Source organism: Callospermophilus lateralis, chromosome 1 (assembly GCF_048772815.1).
Source record: "Callospermophilus lateralis isolate mCalLat2 chromosome 1, mCalLat2.hap1, whole genome shotgun sequence".
In the NCBI taxonomy this organism is placed as follows: domain Eukaryota; kingdom Metazoa; phylum Chordata; class Mammalia; order Rodentia; family Sciuridae; genus Callospermophilus; species Callospermophilus lateralis.
Window position 1 is genome coordinate 172,158,257 of NC_135305.1, and position 22,094 is coordinate 172,180,350.

The window sequence follows — 22,094 nt, forward strand, 5'->3', positions numbered from 1 at the left end:
TATTCATCAAACGAAGAGGAATCCTTAAAAAATATCTACAGTTGTAGATCAAGGGAACAGCAAACTTTTAGAGGACTTCTGTGATTGCAAAACTAAATTCTCCAACACCAATGCAAAAGAAAAAAAGCAAAGTTTCACAACTTAATGTGGACACACCCGCATCACAAATATGGGAACTGGAACTGGGACTGCAGCTCAGGTTTGGAATGCTTGCCTAGCAAGGAGGAGGCCCTGGGTTCAATCCCCAGCACCACCAAAGAAAGCAAGGCAAATAAACAGTGTGGCTTTCTCTCTATAGGCATTCAGATGCTATAATTTTTTAAAACAATAAAAATCTCTCGAGTGCAGAGGTGGGTAGTGACAGCAAAGACACCACATATTAACATTTTTAGTGCTTCTTCCTACTCCTTCTTACACTAACTCTGACTTCACTGCCCACATATGAAAACTTTCTGGTCCAACTCCCAGCCTATTACATAAGGATCTCCCTTCTAACAAAGGTCACAGGCTTGACTTTCAGACTCAAGAAAGATAACTCTTGGAGTAATGAACAATGAGAAACTGCTAAGGTTAGCACAACACAAAAGAGGTATCGTCCTGCTTTTCAAGAATGATTACTATGGAAAATGTGGTCATTCTGAATTATCTAGTGGACAGAAACATCGAATGTCAAAAGCCATAAAACAAAGCTCTATTTATGACCCTAAAACCAGTACAATGATTTCAAATCCAAAGCATGTATCTGATTTATGGAATTTAAATTAATTCATCAACTGATCAATCCAAATCGATGGGATAATGCATTAGGGTTAGAAGGAAGATTTGTATCCCCTTCTATTTTTTTTTTTTTTTTTTTTGGTTCTGGGAATTGAACCCAGGAGCATTTAACCACTGAAATGCATCTCTAGCCTTTTTATATATATATATTTTATTTTGAGACAGGATCTTGCTAAGTTGCTTAAGGCCTCTCTATGTTGCTGAGGCTAGCTACAAACTCATAATTCTCCTGCCTCAGCCTCCTGAGCTGTTGAGATTACAGGCATGTGCAAACCTGCCAGGCTCCAAAATTTTTTACTTCATCCAAAAATCCACTTAATACAAAGGGTAATAATGATAAAATGAACAAAAAATTCTGCAATAGTGAATGAACTGGGTAAACCACTCATAGCCAATGAAGTTCAGATCCCTTCTGATTTGACTTTAGTTTCCATTCTATCTGTACTTAAATAGAGGGAGAACAGACTACCTACGTTTGATGGAATAATCCTAATTAGTTCATTACAATAACAGTTTCAGATATTCTTCTGAAGTTGCCATGTATTAAAAAAAAAAAAAAAAAAAAAGCTTATGTTCAGAGCTGGGAATCGGACAGCAGTAAACAGCTTGCCTTGTATGCACAAGGACCTGGTTTCAATCCTCAGCATAGAAAAATAAACCCAAACCTACATTCTATACCTTATTTCGAAAAAAAATAAAAGAAAAGAAAAAGAAAAAAAACCTCATAAAGTAGTGGCTTTATCTATTACTTCCAAAAGAAATTACTTCAACAAAGTATTGCGAGTTCTCCAAAAGCATCTTTGTACAGAGATCTGGACGACCAGGTTGGGGTAAACCAAAGGACTGAATTAATGCAAAATGGTCATGGGAAAGGGTGACATGGGATGTTCAGGAAAAGAATTGGCAATGTATCTATTAATTTGCTTGATTTGGACATTCTACAATGTCTCCATCTATCAAAACATTACGTACACCCTAAATATACACAATTTTATTTGTCAGTTCAAAAAGTAAAACTGAAGGGGGGGGGGGTTGAGGGAGGGAAGGAGGGAGGAACCAGTAAACAGATATTCTCAAGACAGGGTTATTTCATGACTTTCTAATAGTGACAGAAAGCTAGGCTTCTTTGAATCCCTCCTTGTCTGAGAAAACAGGATATGTCCTAAGCTAAGCTTTTCATTGAGGACTCACATATTCACCAATAATTAACAACACTATTATCACAGTTAATAACACAGGTACTGAAGGATTATTGTCCAGCATCTCATAATCTTATTCAGATTTTATATAAACTTACATTTACCCAGGGTTCAGTAACTACATTCCAAAACACTGTCACAACCAGCAACTCCTTCACCATTTGCCACAAACCAGGGACCTGCATCTTAACTTCTTTGTATTCAAGGCTTGGCATTGACAAGGTTGGCCCTGGGATCTCAGAATGTTCACTCAATTAACTGTGGATTCCCTATCAACAAAACAGGCAGAATTTATATACATCCCTAATTCAGGCAGTTACACCATTTTGGCACCTGTGCAGGGAAAAAAATTTTTTTTGTTGTTTGTTTGTTTAGGAGTAAATAGGGATGATACATAGAAAGTAATGCATATTCAAAAATAACACTTGGAGGAGTGCATAGCGATAAGAAATATTCCAAAGCAGATGGAACACTTACTAGCAACATTAGAACAGAAATGGTTGGAGAAATCCCAGCAGGAAGGTGTAAAGAGACTGAAAGAAACAGGGTCTTTGGCGGAAATTTCCAAGGAGACATACCTTGGAAAACACATTAAAAGTACTCAACACAGTTGAGGAAATGTCCTTGTAATTCTGATGTTGATCAATCCCATCTTTAAGCCAAGGACAAGTTGTGATTTCCTGAGGTGTTCATTAGTACCATGGGGGTGTGAACCACACTCTCTGCTTATTAACATCTCCACATCTGAGGTTGATTTGAGGTTGTGTGTGAAGCATACTTTACTGGCAAGACAATATGCATTCCTATTGCTTCCCCCCCAGTTTTATTAAATATTTACAACAGGAATTTAATCATAACATATGTAACAGTATACAGTATAAAGTTAAGCTGCAGCCTTTCGAGGTTAAATTTGATTAATTAGTGAAGTGTTTTCTTAAGTAATGAGTTCATTTTGTTTTGAATTTATTTATTATATTATTTTAATCAACAGGCGAAGAACACATTCTTAAAAAAAAAGAACAGCCAAGGAATACAAAAACCTTGAGATAAATGATATAGCACCAAGAAATTAATTACATATTTTGCTAAGTAAAATAACAGCCTTTATTTTTTGTAGAAAAATAGTTCCAACACAAAAGCCACTGATAGCTCATGCACAAAATACCTTTGAAATGCAAGTGGCACTGGGTTTGTTATCTTAAGTTACTGCTAGGTGAATTTCAGACCCCCAAGGCATATCATTCCAGCAGCAAATCGATTCACTAATCCACCCAAGACTCTATCAATCCTGGAGCCAATCTTTCTACCTATCACTAAAAACCAGGGTTCCGTCCCCATTCATAGGGACATTAGGCATGTCAAATAAATTGAAGGTCCTATTCAAATCCCAGTTCCCTGCCAGTTCTCATCTCTTCCTCCATCATTCACACCATAATCTACTTAAGTTGAACAAAGCCTGTTGGGTAAGACCTCCTGAACTTTCTACCCTCTCCTGAGTCAACAGAAGGTGACAAGCACTGGGCCTGTCATTCAGTGATGTCAAAACAAAATGCCCATTAGCACGGGTACTGGTATGCCAAGTGCCCGTGCTGGACCTAAATATCATGATAGGGTATCGACATTTTATGATCCAGTTGTCCCAAACCACAGCTGGAACACTCCTCAAATGTAGAAATGAAGTAGGAGAAAAAGCAGTGGGTTTATTTTTAATGGAAATTTGAAATAGGTCACCTGTAATACACAAGCCACTCTACTTGGCACTGAGGTTAAGGAAATTAATGAGACTGACGTGGTCCTCCCTGCCCATAGGATGCTGTTAGAAAAGTCACCTACAGCAGCCTGCCTGTGACTCTTTAATGCTCAGAAATTTCACATCAGTAATGAGGTGCTGAATTAAATTGTAGGTAAGTTTGATATATTCTGTACATTAGAAAGCGAAAGACAATTAGTCCCAAAGAAAAAAAGGATCTGTTCCTCTTTCTCTAGATATTTTATTTTTGGAGGAAGGCTTGCAGAAGAGAAACTGAAAATGATATTTAAATCTGAATGAAGCACTAGATCCCCTCTCATACAGTACAATAAAAAAAGATATGCATATGCACAAAATTTCACACAGGAATAGAGATTTATTAGTCTTCTCTTAGGTGTCCTTCTTTGGTATCCTGGTGAAGAAAAGCTATTGTTACACAGAGTTTCAGAATTCACATATAAATCCACTATTGTTTTAGTCAATCTTTCATTGCTCTGGCCTGTAGACCTGTCAAAAACAACTTAAAGGAGGAAAGATATATTTTAGCTCCTGGTTTCAGAAATTCAGTCCATGGTAGGTCAACTCTCTAGCTCTGGGGCCAAGATGAGGCAGAACATCAAGGTGGAAGGGTGTGGGAGAGGAAAGCATCTCAGGACATGGCCCTCAGGAAGTACAGAAAAAGAGTTTTGCTTTCCAGGGACAAAATATAAACCTCAAAGGCACACACCTACTTCTTCCATCCACACCCTACCTGCCTACAGTTACCACCCAGTTAAATCATGTCAGTGGAGTAGGTATCCACTGAGTAGGTCAGAGTTTTCATAAACTGGTAATTTCACCTCTGAACATTCTTTCATTTTCTCACACATGAGTTTTTGGGGGTCATAGCTTAACCATAACAGCTATATCATATTATCAAACCAGGCAATATTTAGTACAGCATCCCAAACATTCCTAAGTAAGTAAAGGAAAACAAAGATAGCTGTAAGACAAAAACCTTTACAACTGAGAGGAAATATTCTAGATATGAAACCCTAAGTGATCCCCAAAGACCCATAGGTAACTTGTGAAGGCCAATGCAGTACATATTAACAGAAAGGGGCTATGTCTGTACAAATATAAATTCCTGGCTTTTTCAAATATATTCCCAGTTTCGTTTGAAAGTTTAAAGTTCTGACTAAGTTGGTTAATCTTTCCAAATGTTGACGAGTCAAATAGTATTGTAGGACATCCCCACCTTTCACCCTGGCATCCTAGGCCAGGCCTCTCTATAAGACCTGGGTTCATCCAAGATATATGATCAACCCAGTTGTGACATTTTTAAGAGGGATCAATGGAAGGAGCCCAAATGTCCACCAACAACGTTAGGCAAAAAAATAAATTATGCTGCATGCATTCCATGGAGGGAAGCAAAAAATGTATTGATTACCTACTATGTGACACTACACTAAGTACTTCATAAACACTACAATTTTAATTCCCATAAAAACTCCCTTCAGAGAGGTATGATAAAACTGTGTACAGCATCTGGGCATTTATAAGAGCGTTATCTGTCTGCAAGAAAAACATGCTTTCTTTACCTCACAAGTTTGCTTAAATTATTTTACACTGAATGTATATTATTTTGACAATCCGAAGGCTATGAATGATTTGCATTTTAAGGACAATTTGCTTTTATGATTTTATATTGTACTTGTTCTTGCTTAGCAAAATAAGGTCTTAGAAATGACATTAAATTAGACTCATTGTTCTGTTCTCTTTTTTTATTTCCTATTCTGAAAAGTAAAATGCACTAATTGTGGAAAAAAAAATCTGTAGCATGCAGTAAGGTGTAAGTAGGAAAATTAGATTTAATTTTTAGAAGTTCTGAGAACTTTAACAAAGATGGAAAACAGAAATAAGATTTGAAGTCACACAGTAGGCTAGGAACACACTCCTGTTGATAATGGCTCTACATACATTGGCCCCTGTCCTTTGCAAAATACTGGAAATGCACCATAATGATAGCATATCACTCTGTGATCAATGAGAAATGGCACCTAACTCACCAGGCTCCATATCTGATTTCTAGCAGGTCCACATTAGGTTATACAGAGATGTCTATCAGGATGATCCCTTTACCTTATTTTTGTTTTTAAATTCATAAAGTAGAGATATCGGTTACTTTTTAAATTAATTTTTTTAGTTGTAGATGGACACAGTACCTTTATTTACTTGTCTTTATGTGATGCTAAGGGTCGGACCCAGTGCCCCACATGTGGTAGGAGAGTGCTCTACCACTGAGCCACAACTCCAGCCCAAGATACTGGTTATTAAGTGCTTTTTTATTTTCTATTTTTTTTCCTAATAAATGATAATTCAATGACAGAACGTATATAGAGCACTGTAAGGAACCATAGTCAAGTACTTTTTGGAAGGTCAACTATCATCATTATCTCAAGAATTGTTTCTTCTTTTTAATTTTTAACTGACAAACACAAATTTTACATATATTAGTATTGTGTTTTGCATGTGACATGTCTCCCAAAAGCTCACTTGTGAGACAATGCAAGAAGGTTCAGAGGAGAAATGATAGGTCATGAGAGCCTTAATCCAATCAGTGAATTAATCGCCTGATAGGGATTAACTCAGTGGTAACTGAAGTGGTAAGGTGTGACTGGAGGAGGTGGCATTAGGGGCATGGCTTTGGGGTCTCTATTTGTCTCTGGAGAGTGGAGTCTCTCTCTGCTTCCTGATCACCATGTGAGCTGCTTCCCTCCACCACACTCTTCCTCCACGATGTCCTGTCCCTGAGGAATGAAGCTGGCCTTCTAAGGATTGAGACCTCTGAAACTGTAAGCCCTCAAACTTTTCCTCCTCTACAACTACACTGGTTGCGTCATTGAGTCACAGGAGCAAGAAAAGCTGACTAAAACAATTAGTTATAAAACATGATATTCTTATATATGCATACACTTATATATGCATACACTACATCAAGTTAGTGTATGACTACATCAAGTTAGTATATCTATCATCTCATTTATTATCTTTTTTTTTTTTCTGGGATCATTTTAAAATCTACTCTCTCAAAGCTAGGGTGTGGCTTGGTGGTGGAAGACACTGACCTGGGATGGCATAAACAAAACCCTTTCTCCTAGCAAAATTTCACATATTCAACACACTGTTATTCACTACAATGACCATGTTGTGCAATAGATCTGAACTTCTTCCTCTTCCAAGGAGCTGTTTTTCACACCATTTTGGGCAATATCTTTTAATTCTCCACACATGATAGAGTAGGTCCCTAGCAGGACAAGTCCCATGGCTAACAGCTGCTGTTGACCCAGGGGCTGTGTCACAAACCGTAATCGGATTCTTCAGCAGAGACCACTTCTGTACATCTTGGTTCCCTCTGGGACATCAATGACCAAGCAGATTGTTTCTCTAAATGAATCCCTTCAAAAAATGTCAAAACCCTCTATCTGCACACTGCTGTCCATTCCAATCACTTCCTCTGGAGATGAGGCCAGCTCACTCTCTGCAATCCACACCCTCATTCTTAACTTATCTGGGTCCTCCTTTCCTGGAAGTGACTCACCCGGCCTGCCTGCCTTTATTTATCACAATTGATGTCCTAAGCACCTTCTCCCAAGAGATGCCTTGCTCTTGACAATGCTCCACTGGGGCATTATGGGATGAATCCTACTAATGTTTCCAAACCATGGAGAACTCACATTCCATTCCCTCCTTAGGTGAGACTCTGAAAAAGCAGCAATACCTTAGCTCCAAGAGCAGATTATCAAGCACTTTTAAGATTGACTGGGAGACTGACTGGAAAAAAGAGGGTGTCACCTCCAAAGTCTACAAATCACATATTCTTTGACTCCAGGACTCCAGTTTCGGCTTACGTTGTGGGATTCTAGTAAATTTTGGAAAGAAGGTAGTGCATACTATAGAACAAGGGAGAGACATTCATAGGAAATGTTGTATGCATTTTATTAAAACATGGAAATATAGATGAGAGAGAAGAAGAGGAGGAGGAGGAGGAGGAGAGAAGAGAATGTTTTCGCTTACTAGGGAAAAAAAAACCAACTCGAATGTGCTTTTAAAAGATAAAAAATGTCTACTTCCTTTTAATGTGAATTCTGGTTAAGATTCACTCTGCTGGTCCCTTAGGTTCCATGAGCTCAAGAGGCTGGTTTTTCTTGTTCCTTCTGACACAGCCATGACTGATTCTCAATGAATATAGAGGAAGACACTGATCTGGGATGGCATGAGAATGTAGCAACCTCAGGACCTTCTGTGTGCGGGCACCAGAGCACCTTCCCATGACAGAGCCGCAGAAAAAGGCAGCACACCATTCTTATGGCTTCTGCCTTAGCTCTCGACCAAAACTGATAATCTCAATCTAAAATTCCCAAAGGCGTGCCTTTTAATTCTGCAACAGTAATTGCTCGTGTGCATATTAACAGCTCTCAAAAACCCGGACCTCATTGACTAATTGGAACAATCTGTCTTGATACTTGGGCGTAATGGTTGTTAATAGAAGAGCTACACTCTAGAAGTACAGACCTTAAAAAGATCCTTTTCTGAGCCACACAACTAACCCTCAGCCTCACGGCATGAGGCAAGAGGATGAATGTGTTTATTTGAGAGTAACTAATTTATTTGGGTCATTCACATTCTTCATACAAGAGGTAGTTTAGGGGGAGGATTTGCTTCTTTAAACATCTTTATAATGAATGAATTAAAAGTTTCCACTCTCAGGAATTTGTTTCTTGCTCTTTAACCAGTGGGCCCACAAGATGAGGACAGAATATAAGAATGTTATTTTCCTAATAGATATGATTGCTTATGCTGTGACAGGACTGTCTTCATTAGTAGCTGAGATTTAGCAGTGAACAGACAGACTGACTCCTTTCCTCCATAGGTTTATAGACAGAGAGTGGGGGTGGTTGAGGGGTAGGAGAGTTTAAACAAACCTAGTAAACAAATTTAACATGTAATTATAAACAGTGGCAGTTGCTATGCAGAAAATAAAACTAAGTAACTGGAAAGGACTGAGTTGGGAGGAGAGAGCATGCTATGTTATACCTGGCAAGATGGTGACAGGAATGAGCCAGGAGATGCAATGAACAGGAAGAGAACATTCTGGAATCAAAGAATGCATGAACACAGGGGTATAGGAGTGGGGTATAGGAATCAGGTCAAGAGGGCACTGGGGGTCAAAGTAAGAACTTTTTATTAAAGATGTGATTGGAAAGCACTAGAAGAATTTAAGCTAAAGCAATCCAAGCATTTAAAAGTAACCTCTCATTACTGTATAGAATCACTTGCTGGGGGCAAGAAAGACCTTTGAAGAATGAGTAGCAAAATGAAAATCAGAGATGGTAATGGCTTGAGCCAGGGTAGAAATGATGGAAAAAGTGTGGTGGTGGGGAATAGATGAATTGAAGATCAGTGTGTTGAGAAGACAATCAAGGTAACGCTAATGGCTGCTACAGAGGCTTCAATTTAGAATGGGATTACGTTCAAATAAATCCACTATAAGTCAAAAAGTATTGTATGTATGGGCACAGTGGTGAACACCTGTAATCCCAGCAGCTCAGGAGGCTAGGGTGGGAGGATTATGAGTTCAAAGCCAGCCTCAGCAACTTAGTGAGGTCCTAAGCAACTCAGTGAGACCTGCTTAACAGAAACTATAAAGAAGGGCTGGAGATGTGGCTCAGTGACTAAGCACCCCTGGGTTCAATCCTCAGTACCAAAAACAAAAAGTGAAAAAATGCATTTGATATGTCTAATGCACCAATCATCTAGCTTGATAACAAGGTCCACAGCAGAGTGGCTATTGGTCTCTTCATGATCATGGGCTGACTGGGAGCTATGGCCCGCTGTGGCTGCCCAGCATGAAGAGAAAGGGCTATACCTCTAAAAAGATGAAAATTCAAAATGTGAGGTATATTTTCTCCAGGCTTTCCTTCCAAATCAAAGCATCATAAATGGGGGACCATCTGTAGTGAATAAGCTCTGAGAAGATGCGGGTCTGGCTCAAAGCACTCGATTTAACTGAAATTTATCCTGTGAGGAGGAGGTTTGCTTTATTTATATTAGGTTGAACAATCACATCTCTGTGTTCCATTCTTCTTCAGCATACAGCATCTATTATGCAATGAAAACTTGTATGTAATAGATAATAATATATGTGAATATTACATAATCAAAAGTTCAAAAGATTTATTTTAAACCTACATGAAATGTTGCAAAGTATTAGAATGGTTAGTTATCCTGAAGTCTGCTTCAAATTGTACATTATTAATATTATAATTACTATATATATTTTTGGTAACCAAGAAATACAAATTTGATCACCTGTGATAGCAATACTATCCTATCTCCCTCTTAGTGAGCACATTCTTCACTCAAAATAATCCGAACTGGGCCTCTTGCTGGCCGTTCCTGGCTCAAGCAGTCACCTTTCTACTGATCACCATTATCTTTTCACTGGACATCCACAGATATTTCCTACTCTGAAGTGCAACAAGAGAGATGCTTCAGAAATATAAGCCAGGTAACATCACTCCTCTGCTGAGAATATTCTAGCTGCTTCAAACCAGTCTGAAGTACAGGCCAGGTCTTTCCCCTGGTGCACAAGGCTTCACAGCCTGGGAACTCAGAGGGTTTGCCTGAGTGCATTTCCTGTTTCTATCCCCTCTGCCTCTCCTTCAGGAGCACTGGCCTCCTGGATGTGCTGCCAACAGTCTGGGCAAACCTCTGCCTTAGGCCTTCAGCACCTACTGAAGTTCAAGTCCCTTGAGGGCAGGACCCTGTGGGTCCCACACAAAGAAGACTCCTCAATCTGCTGAATGAAGAAACCCTGTTGAGGATTCAGGAACTGGAAAAGAAGAGCATACACATATAATTTAATATTTGTCACATCAACCAAGGAAAAGCTCTGCCCTGAATGATTTGGGGGCGGCCATTCCCGAGGGTATTCTCCTCAACAGTAATCTCACAAGATAGACAAATAAGAAGGGTCCCGTTTTAGTCAGCCATTTCCCAGCTGTGATCGAAAGACCTACTGAGCACCACTGTAGAGGAGGAAACGTTTATTTGCGGGCTCCGGGTTTCAGGGGTCTCATTCCACAGAAGGTCAACTCCATTCCTTGGAGCCTGATGTGAGGCAGAACATCGTGTCAGATGGATGTGGCAGAAGAAAGCAACTGAGAACGTGGCACCAGGAAACAGAGATGCCATTCTCCAGTGATAAAATATGTTGTCCCAAAGGCATGCCTCCAATGACCCACCTCCTCCATACATACCGTACCTACTTCCAGTTACCATTCAGGAAATCCTGATCAGGGGATTCAATCACTGATTGGGTTAAGGTTCCCATAACCCATCTCTAAAAACATTCATCTCTAAAAACATTCTTGCATCGTCTCCCACATGAGCTTTTGGGAGACACCTCACATCCAAACCACAACAAGTTCCATAGTCAATTGGGTTTGAGCAAGTCCCAGTCAAATGAAAATCCCTTAAAATCCTCTTTCTCCTGGAGTATTTTTCAAGATGTCTATTCTGTTAGCTCATTATCAAGCTGTAAGAGAAAGACATATTATGCAGAATTTCCTAAATATAACTGACCACAGCTCACATTTCATGTAGACCCATGAAAGAGACTAACGAGAATCCAGAAACTATACAGGAGCCACGCTTATTTAAAGGTATTTTCCTGTGCCTAGTTCTGTCATTTCAGCTCACATGGCCCACTAATACATGAGACAAGGAGTGATAAACAGAGAAAGGAGAGACAGAGGCAAGTTCAACATCAAACACAGAGGGAGCCTGAAAAATGGATACCTGGACCATGGAATAATAAAATACTGAGGCAAAAACTATGGAAATTCCCTGAAATACTGAACTTCCTAACCCAATGCAGTAGAGGATTAAAAAAGGAGAATCAGAAGTTGAAGCTGAATCCAAATGATCTAAGAGCTGAGATTAAGAAGTTATTTTGCAATTAACCCTCCAAATCTTCCATGTATTAACCTGAGTGTTAAAGTCCTGTCTTTTAAGACATCCTCAAATATTTAAGAGGTAAAATTTATATTTTTACATAAAATAGGGTTTTGGTGATTTGCCTGGCTGGCTTCCGTGTATCACAGTCAATGTATCCAGAACATTATGAATTCTAGATGGATACGCATTAGGAACTTTCTTCCCATTCCAATAAAGAGGGTGCTGGGAGTTTCTGTACCAGAGAGATTTAAAGGAGAGAAAAGAAATAGACTTTCTTTTAAACTTGCCTTCTTTCTATTCCTTGTAAATCTTTCTGACTGTCCCTTCTGAGTGACGGTGGCACTAAAGAACTTGCTAAAGGCTTTAGATTTAAGATGGTTTGAAACCTTTCTGCTCAAATCTTGACAGGACAAAAAAAAAAAAAAAAAACAGGGGGTGGATGGTGGGCAGGGGGTGTTGCTGAACCACAAGTCCATAAATCCTCTTGACCTGAACTTACAATACATCTGATCCAGCCGCTTGAGGTCTCTACCTTCCGTGTATAAAGGTCTCCCTGGCCAGCTTTATTTGAGTTCTTCAGCTTGAAATGGATTCTGAGAAAAATAGTGTTCAAAGCTCTGGGAATCAATGTTGTAAAAGTGAAAAAATAAGGGGGAAAAAATGAAAAGCTTATAAAAGAAAAAAAAAAAAAACCCTGCTATATACCTAGGTGAACACTTTGTGGTTCCAATGGAAAGTTGAACTATTGCATATGTGTGGGTGTGAACAGATTTTATTGTGTATGTTTAAGGTACACAATGTGACATTGTGAGATAAATATAGAGAATATATATGTATATACACATATACATATATGGTCACAAAAGTGAATCATATTAACACATCTAGCATCTCACATAGGTCCCCATTTCCCCACCCCCATTAGGCCAATAGCAACTAAAGTCTGTTCATTTAACAAAAATCCTGAGCATAACACACAATTCTGTTAATGCAGTCTTCATGTTGCACATGAGATCGTTAAAATCATTCATCCTCCATACCTACTATCATGTATCCTCTCACCTGCTTTTTGTTGGTGCTGGAAGTGAAAACTACCAAAAAAAAAATCATCTTATCTTCATCTCCTGGCGAGTCTACCATCTAAATTCCATTAGTGATGTCTGGAATCCATAAGTCTGCCAGATTCCATATGGCAGCCGTTACCCACTTGTGGCTTCTAAACGTGTGGAATTTGGAGGTGGCCAGTCCAAGGAGAGACATGCTGTCAGCATGAAATATGAACTGAATTTCAAAGACTTAGTACAAGAACAGAGTGCAATGTATCTCAGTAATAACTTTTTATATTCAATTTCTGTTGGCATTGTATTTTGAGTACATTAAGGTAAATATAATGGATTAAAAATCAGTTAGATTTTAATTGCTTTCATGATGATCAATTATCAGTGTGTGCATAAGCTGCATTTTTATGGCATCATATAAATTAAATAGAAAATAAAATTAATTATAAAACTCAAATAAAACGACCTGTTTCCTTTTATCTCTTTTAATGTTCCTTATAAAAATTTAGAAGTAGCAAATAATATATATATATAATATACATATTTTACATATTATATATATATATATATATATATATATATATATATATATATGTACATATAAAATGTAGAAGTAGAATGTGTGCCTAACATCATCTTGGCTCTCAGGTGTAGCTGCTCTAAGTGATGAGATCGGGTAAAAAAACAGTATATTCGGTAGATATTTCTAAGCAGAGAGCTGACAATGCTTCCAGTCCCCTTCATGCCCCCTCTCTATGATTAAGCAGTCTGAGCATTTAAAGCCCTTTGGTTGTTTTTTTTTTCCTTGCCTGATTATTATACAATAAACAGTAGTTAAGATTCTAATAAAATTATTTCCATTGCATGGGTATTTATAACAAAATAGCCTTGAACACCAAAAAGAAAAACAATGAGATTATTTATCACAAAAAAAAAAAAAATTGTGGTTTGGGTATTGGAGCTATCAGAGCCTGGATCCTGGAGAAGCAATAATTAAACTCAGTGTAGTAACAGCACCTTGCTTATAAGACTGATGTGAAAACCCCAGGAGCAAACGTCTGGAAAGTTCTAGACCAAGCAGTGCTTATTAAGATATGTCTACAACATGGTCACCGTCACCGCCCCACCCCAACTATAGCACCCACCCAATGCCATCTCTTGGGCTGTCTGAAGGTGCCCAGGTTTCACCTTGGTGGCTACCTCCAATTTACCCAATGCCCCTTTCAAAAAGTGTCATCTCTTTGACCAGTCTTCAGCACAATTCCATCTACTATCAACATATCACATGTCAGGGACAGAACATCAAACGGAGCCGAGGCAAGGTCACATCTAAAGACACCTGTGAGGACTGTCAGATACCACACAGGGACAAGGCAGGTTTTAGCTCACAAAAACCTGCTCCCTGCCTTTGCACAACCAGCCAGGGTCATCTCCCTGGAGCACACTCTGAGTAGGGGACCTCCTCAAATGTGCCTCTTATCAATACAGGACGTGCACATGAAAGATCAGCCAGATGAAAACTAAATGTTTTACTACTAAAGGCTGAAACACCCTTCTCCGAAATAGAATCTTTATTTCAATAAAGTCGCTGACTCGATTTCAACTCATTCCTTGGCCATTTGACAGAAGTCAATACAGAGCAAACCACACAGCACCAGATAGCAAACACCAGAGAGCCATGGGACCCTCTCCGACACCTGCAAGAAAAGATCCCATGAAGAGACAGGTGCAGGTCAACAACCAGCCTGGTCTTCATCTCCACTGTCAAAGGGCTCTGTGAACCCAGGCTGGACAAGGTGGCCTGCAACAATTTCAGAAAGTGACTCAAAAAGTACACAACGTATGAGAAGAAAAAAATTGGATACCGCAAACGTTATTTTTAATAGAATGGCCCAGTCCCCCAACTTAATAACAAGCATCTAGTTCACAAAGACACTCAACAACTATTTCCTTTTTAACACGTCAAGATGTTTTTGCAGTCTTCAGGCCACGTGAAATGGTGAATCCTTTAAGATGGGTGTCTGCAGACCCTCATGCGTATTTTCTGCACTACAGCCAAGCATGTAGGCGACAGCAACTTTCCAAAAACAGATTCTGAAATCTAAAACATCTGGCCTCTGAGGTTTCAGATAAGGGCTTCTAGATCGGAAACATATGGTGATGTGTACATGGTATATATTAAGAAAAACATCTCCGCTGCTTTTCACTTGATAAGATGCTCTCAACAGAGCTGAAATAAGCCACCGGTGGGTTTTGCTGGAAAGGGCACAATCATTTTGGATCACTGAAGCTTACTGAAGACATAAGCGCCAGTAAGTCTGAATCAACAACTCCTGCAATCTCTTATTATAATCAATAAGATTTTAATTACCTCAGTCAACACATACCCACAGGACCTCTACTTTAATGGAGCTCAGAGGTCTTACCTGGAGGTTTCTCCTTGAATTAAATCCAACTGCAGTTATTAGTGAAGACATGGCCTAATTCAATTCCAATTAGCACTATATGAACCCGTGTTGAGATCACCAACCACAAAACACGGACAGAGCAAGGAACAGGGAGGAGACTCACATGGGCAAAAGAGCTATCAGAGATGACTGTGGTGGGAGAGATCACAGAAAAGTCCAGCAGTCATGGAAGAACTGGAACATTCCATTTCCAGTTACCATTATAACACCACTATCTTATTCTAAGCTTTATGATCTTAAAGGACACTAAATCACATCTACAATTCCCTTTGGCCATGCAAAGGAACATAGTCACAGGTTCTAGGAATTAATGAGTAGATATTTTGGATTTTTACCAAAACCTACCAGGCATGGTCAGCCCCAGGGCCTTTGGACATCCCTGTCCTACCAAAAGGCTCCAATCCATCTCTTCCATCTGTGTAAATATTATTAACTCGACAACAATCTTTCATCTGTGGTAAAATGTCCCTCTGCTCCTAAGTCTAGTCAACCTGGAACTAGATAGCCATTGACATGACCGTTCAATTTCTATGGCATCACTATATATAAATAGCCTGAAGGCATGGTCTGTGACTTTCTGGTTTACCTTTCTGTCCTCACCCCTCCAAAACAAAAGACTCAGGAAAAGCTCACCTTCAGGCCGAGAATCAAGCTCAAAAAGTAAGGGCATTGAGGATGTTTCAGGACCCAAATAGGGTCTAGTCTCTGAGGCTCGACATTGCAACTACTGAGGCTTTCTTTTCTGACTTTAACTGATCCGTCCAGAACATTGGCAAAGGAAGAGTTTTTGTTTTCTTTCGTCTTCACGGGACTGTCTTTGGTTAATTATCAGACTGGAAGTTTCTAAGTGTTGCCTCTGCAAAACCAAATCCAGGATTTCAGCCAGGAAAATGTGGAGCGCTCCAATTTCTGAATGCCCACGTTGTAGATGACCTGAGAGCATTCCTGGAAAGCATCAAAACCTACAAGGCAGGCTTGTTGCCACTTACCCCCAGGGAGCGGCTCCAGCTTCTTGTGGGGCCCAAGCTTCAAATTCAGCCTGCAGGGGCTGAAGGACTGAGCCAGCTATTGAAATTCCCAAGGTTGTGACTGTATGAACAGTAGAGTCTAACGGGCAGGACCAGTCATTCTAATAGGGTACAAGGCAAAGAACGATTCCTCTCTAACCACCACAAGAGACAAGTCCTCTTTTTTTTTTTTTTTTGTACCAGGGATTGAACTCAGGGGCACTTGACCACTGAGCCACATCCCCAGCCCAATTTTGTATTTTATTTAGAAACAGTCTCACTGAGTTGCTTAGGGCCTCGCTGTGGCTGAGACTGGCTTTGATCTCATGATCCTCCTGCCTCAACCTCCCAGGCTGCTGGGATTACAGGCATGTGCCACTGCACTCATCAAGTCTTCAGTCTCCAAATGTGTTTAAAAGACTCAGTTCAACTCAACACCCTACTCTCTCTGATCCTGTGGCTCATAGTGGTAACATGAGTAACATCTGGGTACCAGATGCAGTGGATACTGGGAAGTTGTGGAGCATCCCTGTCTTCTACACACTAGAATCTAATAGCATATCCCTGCTAACATGGTGTGACCAAAAATGTCTCCAGACAGTGCTTCCTGGACTTTGGCCAGGGTGACAGGGGGTAGGACATGACCCTCAGTTGAGAGCCACCACTGAATTATTCTATCAGTCCCAGTGCAATCTCCTGCAATGACTGTCCCCTAGCCCTCATGCACAGTACATATAGGATAAATACTATCCTCAATGCTGCTAAATTATTCCATCACACATTAATTATTTTTTTTTAAACTTTCACTCTAGTTTCTTGAAGTATGATGTAGTTACATGAAAAGAAATAATCCACCCTGGAGATGTTCAAACAGTATAAAAATTTCAGAAAGAGCTAGTATTAATAAAGAGCTCAAATAAAGCAACCTAACATAAAATATTGCAGACACGTTTTGGACAAAAGTGAGCAACTGGGTTGTGCATATTTTAAAGTTAAATTTGCTTTCGTTACCTCTCATCTCTGAAATTCGAGTTCCTCCAAAGATACCACTAAGAAATTGAACATGATTATCACATTTGCAGAAAGCAAGCGTGCAACCCAATGGGCTTGGAGGAGAAACCCAATTAATATGGGCATCCTTACCTACCATCTGATAAAAAGAAAAAAAAAAAAAACCTTAAGCGACTTGGTCAAAACAATCAGTCGTAGATGCCACCATGGATTAGCTTCTGAATGCAATGGTTTTAAATAATGGAAAACTGAGACACGTATTTTAAAATAAGTAATAAGGTTTCATGAAAGTATGCATCTATTCTGTGCATTTTTCCACAATAAAATATGAGGAGGAGACGGGCTGTTCTAGGTATTAGAGGAGGTGGTGACAAATGAAGTTGGGGTTCCCAGTTCCTAGCTCCACAGACTTTCCTTGCCAAGGTAGCTGCCCGATTAAGTTTTTTCAAGCTTTCAAGCACAGGTCTTTTGTCCAGAAAAACATGAATGGAACAAATGGTAACCCAATTCGAAGACAAAGAGGCTTCTGAGCAGAGCTGGCTGGACCCAGACTGCCCCTTCCACTCTCACTGCCAATGGGAACCCGACAGCAAGACCAGAAGGGAAACCCCACACTTAGAAAAGCATGATGTCATTTGGCTTCTCGAAATCAAGTTTTCCAAGTATAAATAAAGCGAGACTTCTAAGAAATGATTCATCCCATTCAAAGGGTGGAGAGAAGTAGAATCCCTCCACAGGAGACATATATAATTAGTGTGACTAGGACAGGAAGTTCACAGAGAGAGGACTCCCAGTGCAGGGAGAGGATCTGGGTACTGAGAATCTGTCAGCTCAATGAGAAAGAATATGAGCTGTTTTCCCAGAGTAGCAATCGCTGTTTTTTTCAAGGAACAGTGGGTAGGAAGACCGCTTTGTGCGTCAGTACGAGCATGTGGTCTTAAGATATGCATATTTTGGTTTTCATCCAGGATTCCTTATCCCTTCTCCAAGGTAGACCACAGAAACTAGAATCCCTTCCCCAAGTTGAGTCAGAGAAACTCTACCTTTCTGCCTTGGAGCTGCCCATGAAGAAATTCTGTAACCTGTTATGATGGTTTGGATACAAGATGTCCCCACAAAAGCTGGCATGTTAATGCAGGAATACTTGGAGGTAAAATGATTGGATAATGAGAACTGTAACCTGACCATTCAGCTCACCCTGGTTTGAAGGGACTCACTGGGTGGTGACTGTAGGCAGGTGAAGTGTAAGTGTGGCTGGCAGAAATGGGTCACTGGAGACATGTCCTGGAAGGGTGCATCTTCCCCTGCGGCCCCTTCCCCTCTTCCCTCTATTCTCTGTTTGCTGGTTGCCATGAGGTAAGCAGCTGTCCTTCTCTGGACCCATCCACCTTGATATGCTGCCTCACATTGGACCTAAGAGACATTGGTTCCGCAGTCTATGGACTGAGACCTCAGAAACCATGAGCCCCCAATAAATATCCCTTCCTTTAAAGTGGTCTTTTCAGGTAGTTTGGTGACAGAAATGAAAAGCTAATAAACCTGCCTTGTTTGCTAATAGATCCTAAGACACCTCTTCTGTACCCAGGTGGAAAGAATATTATTGCACAGAGAGGGAGAGGAGCACAGAGACAGGATCAGCAATGGTTCACATTCCTTTTGTCCAGTCACCTTTCCTTAGGGCTGTCCGTGTTTAAATGGATCCTCTATTAAATCCCAAGGGATAGGGTTTGCAGAGTGCTAGGATTTAGATCTAAAATGTCTGCCAAAGTTCATGTGTTAAAAGCTTGGTCCCCATGGCAGCAGTATTCGGAGGTGAGCCCTTGGGGAGGAGACCGGATCATGAGGGTTCTGACCTCATTCATGGATTAATCCATTCATGCATTCATAATTTCATGACCTGGTGGGAGGTAGTGGAAACTGTGGAGGTGGTGCCTTCATTGCAGATGTACCCTTTCATTCCAGATCCCTTCCTCTAACTCTTTCCTTTAGTTTCCTAGTGACCAGGAGATAAGCTTCAACAGGCACTTCCCTGCCATGATGCTCTGCCTTACCACAGGCCCAGAAAAAAATGCAGGCAAGTGATCGTGAACAAAAAACCAGGAACCTTTTCTTGTTTTAAGTTGATTTTCTCAGGTATTTTGTCACAGTGACAGAAAACTGACCATGGAGAGATCTAGGACAGATGGATCCCTGGCATCTTACAAGAAAGTGAACAAGGACTAAACCATGTGCAGGAAGGGTGCCACACCCCAGCCCCATGGAGACAGAAGCTCCTGTGCTCAGGACTCTTCTAGACGGTGCCCTATGTATCTCTTCATCTGCCTGCTTGTGTGCATCCCTTAAGATATTCTTCATGATAAACAAGGAAACATTTCTATTTTCCTGAGTTCTGTGAGCCACTCAAGCAAATTAATGGGATGTAAAGAATGGGTTAAGGGAGCCCCAATTTGGGTTGGACAGACATTCCAGAGACCTAGACTTCAGACTCGGTCTGAAGCTCTATCAGGTAGAAGGTGTCAGAACTGAATTGATGGGGAGAATGCTGATCTAGAATCTGCTGCAAAAATGATTACGTAATTTTGGGGGGATTACAGATTTGGGGAATCACAGAACTGACCTGGAATTTTTTCCCCTATTATCTTTGAAAGTTTCTATAAACAAAGAGATTTTCCCCATCTTATAGGGCATGTTCACCTAAGCTCCAAGGATACAGAGAAGGTCCAAACACAGAGGCGCTGGGCTGAATAATAAAAACCCGAGAAATTACATGCAAGTCTATGTATTTTCTTTGTGAAGGGAGCCTCAAGTATTTGAGGGAGATGTAGAAGGGCCGAGGTGGCCAGGGCAAGATGGTGAGTGAGGAGGTCGGGGCGGGGCCAGAACAGAGGAACATGGAGATCAACTTCCTACAGGACCAAAATGGACACAAACGGGGACCCAATCAGAAAGACACTTTTATACTCGTGCTCCTAAGCAGGGGATCCAAGAAAAAATTAAAACAGATGTGGACAGGGGGGCACCAATAGTGAGAAACACGTGGACAGGGGAGGAGATAAGGAAAGGAGGAAATTTCAGAGACCATAAAAAGAACAGGCCAGAACTCCCCCACTGGATCCCCAGCTCCGAGGCCCCTTCTCTTGGAGAGGTCTATCTCTGTCAATTTTGTAATAAACCTACTTCTTGCTTGCTATCTGTGTCTGTTCTTCGATTCTTTGTTGAACAGGGACAATAAACCCAGAACCCCTAGGTGGTACCATATTCATTGGATTCACAAAGCAGGACAAGAAACATTAAAAGTTGGAAATAGTCCTTGGCCACTTGGCTCCTTGGATGATAACATGCTACTAGTTCAGAGTCACTCCATGGTTGGGTAGAATCACAGACAGGAAATACATTCATTCTAGACCTTCCATACACTTGTAAGAATGACCACATCGGGAGCCAACCAACACGCTTATCACAGCAGATGAATATTCACAACAGTGAGTCAGCCACAGAAGGGAAGTCGCATCCCTAGCTAACGTTAATAACGGAGTTGGTGACCAGATCCCTCTCCTCCCTGCACATCAGCACCGAGGGTCTGTAAAAAGGTGTAAGGTATGTCAGGACTAAAGCAAAATGTCACCATCCATCCAGGCAAAGTTAACAGGAACGCAGGCCACCAACAGAGCATCTTTCTCAACAACAGCTGGGAGCAGAAAACCCTCCAAACAACTTCACAACTGAAAGAAGGTTTTGAGACCCTTCTTCATATGTCACTAGTTTTCCAAAGAGTGACAATGAAAGTCACCCAAGTTTCACACAAAATGTTGGCTTCAGAGAGCAACGAACGTTTCAGAAATGAACTGTGAAAAGAGACTGTCAAATCAACAAATGATCAATTGCATTGACCAGGGAAGAGTCCACCAAACCAGGATGCCTGCAATTTCCCTATTTCTCCCCTTGAACAAAGGAGGAGAGGCCTGGTAGGAAGCATCCAGATAACATGCTATAGATATGGGTTTTTTTTTTTTTTTTTTTTTTTTGGTACTAGGGATTGAACACAGGGGCACTTAACCACTGAGCCACATCCCCATCCTTTTTTGATATTTTATTTAGAGACAGGATCTCGCTGAGCAAATGTCCTTGCAAAGCTGCTGAAGCTGGCTTTGAACTTGTGATCCTCCTGCCTCAGCCTCCCAAGCCACTGAAATTACAGGCATGCATCACGATATCCAGCCTATGAAGGATTTCTTGGCAGAAATATTTCTTTTTATCCAGTCTGATTTGTACCAAAAAATGAAGGTAAGGAAAGAGCATGTGATTAACATCAACATTCAAAGGACAGCCATGCTTGCAGATCTCTAGAGATCTTCTCTCACCTCCACGGGAAACCTCCTGCCGTTGACGCTGTGTTCAGAGCCCGCGGAGCCATTGCTGTGGCCCCAGTGAAACTCCACCTTCTCGGCTTTGAATCTGCCAGGCAGGCCAGCACCACTCACAAAATAGTCGTCTTTGAGAAGGATGGCCACTAAAAGAGAAGGGGAACACACCATGAGTTTCACACCCTGAGGAAGGACTGCTTCTGTTGCTTCTAATACAGTTCATGATTGTCATAGTGGGAATCATCTCCTCACCGACCTGTTAAACAACAAGTCAAAACCTCCGGCAGGAAGAAATTAGGACATTCTAGCAGCAGAACACGCTTAGATCACCCGTAGGTTCTCCATCATGACAATTCCCAAAGAGAGAAATCTCAGAATTTTTTTATCCATTTAACATATGAGAGAGAGAGAGAAAGAATATATGACAAACTAAGTTGGTCTGCAACAGTGTCTCCTAAA

At 40.6% G+C, this 22,094-nt stretch overlaps 1 protein-coding gene across 3 annotated transcripts in view; it reads right to left on the reverse strand.

The window, feature by feature from the left end:
* Nucleotides 1–22,094, reverse strand: part of Ptprg (protein tyrosine phosphatase receptor type G) — a 713,787-nt gene that overhangs the window by 269,349 nt on the left and 422,344 nt on the right. For all 3 annotated transcript variants that reach the window (XM_076870736.1, XM_076870676.1, XM_076870809.1), the window contains exon 4: nt 21,633–21,781. In XM_076870736.1, coding sequence (XP_076726851.1) covers nt 21,633–21,781 — 149 coding nt within the window. The remainder of the gene's footprint in view (nt 1–21,632; nt 21,782–22,094) is intronic.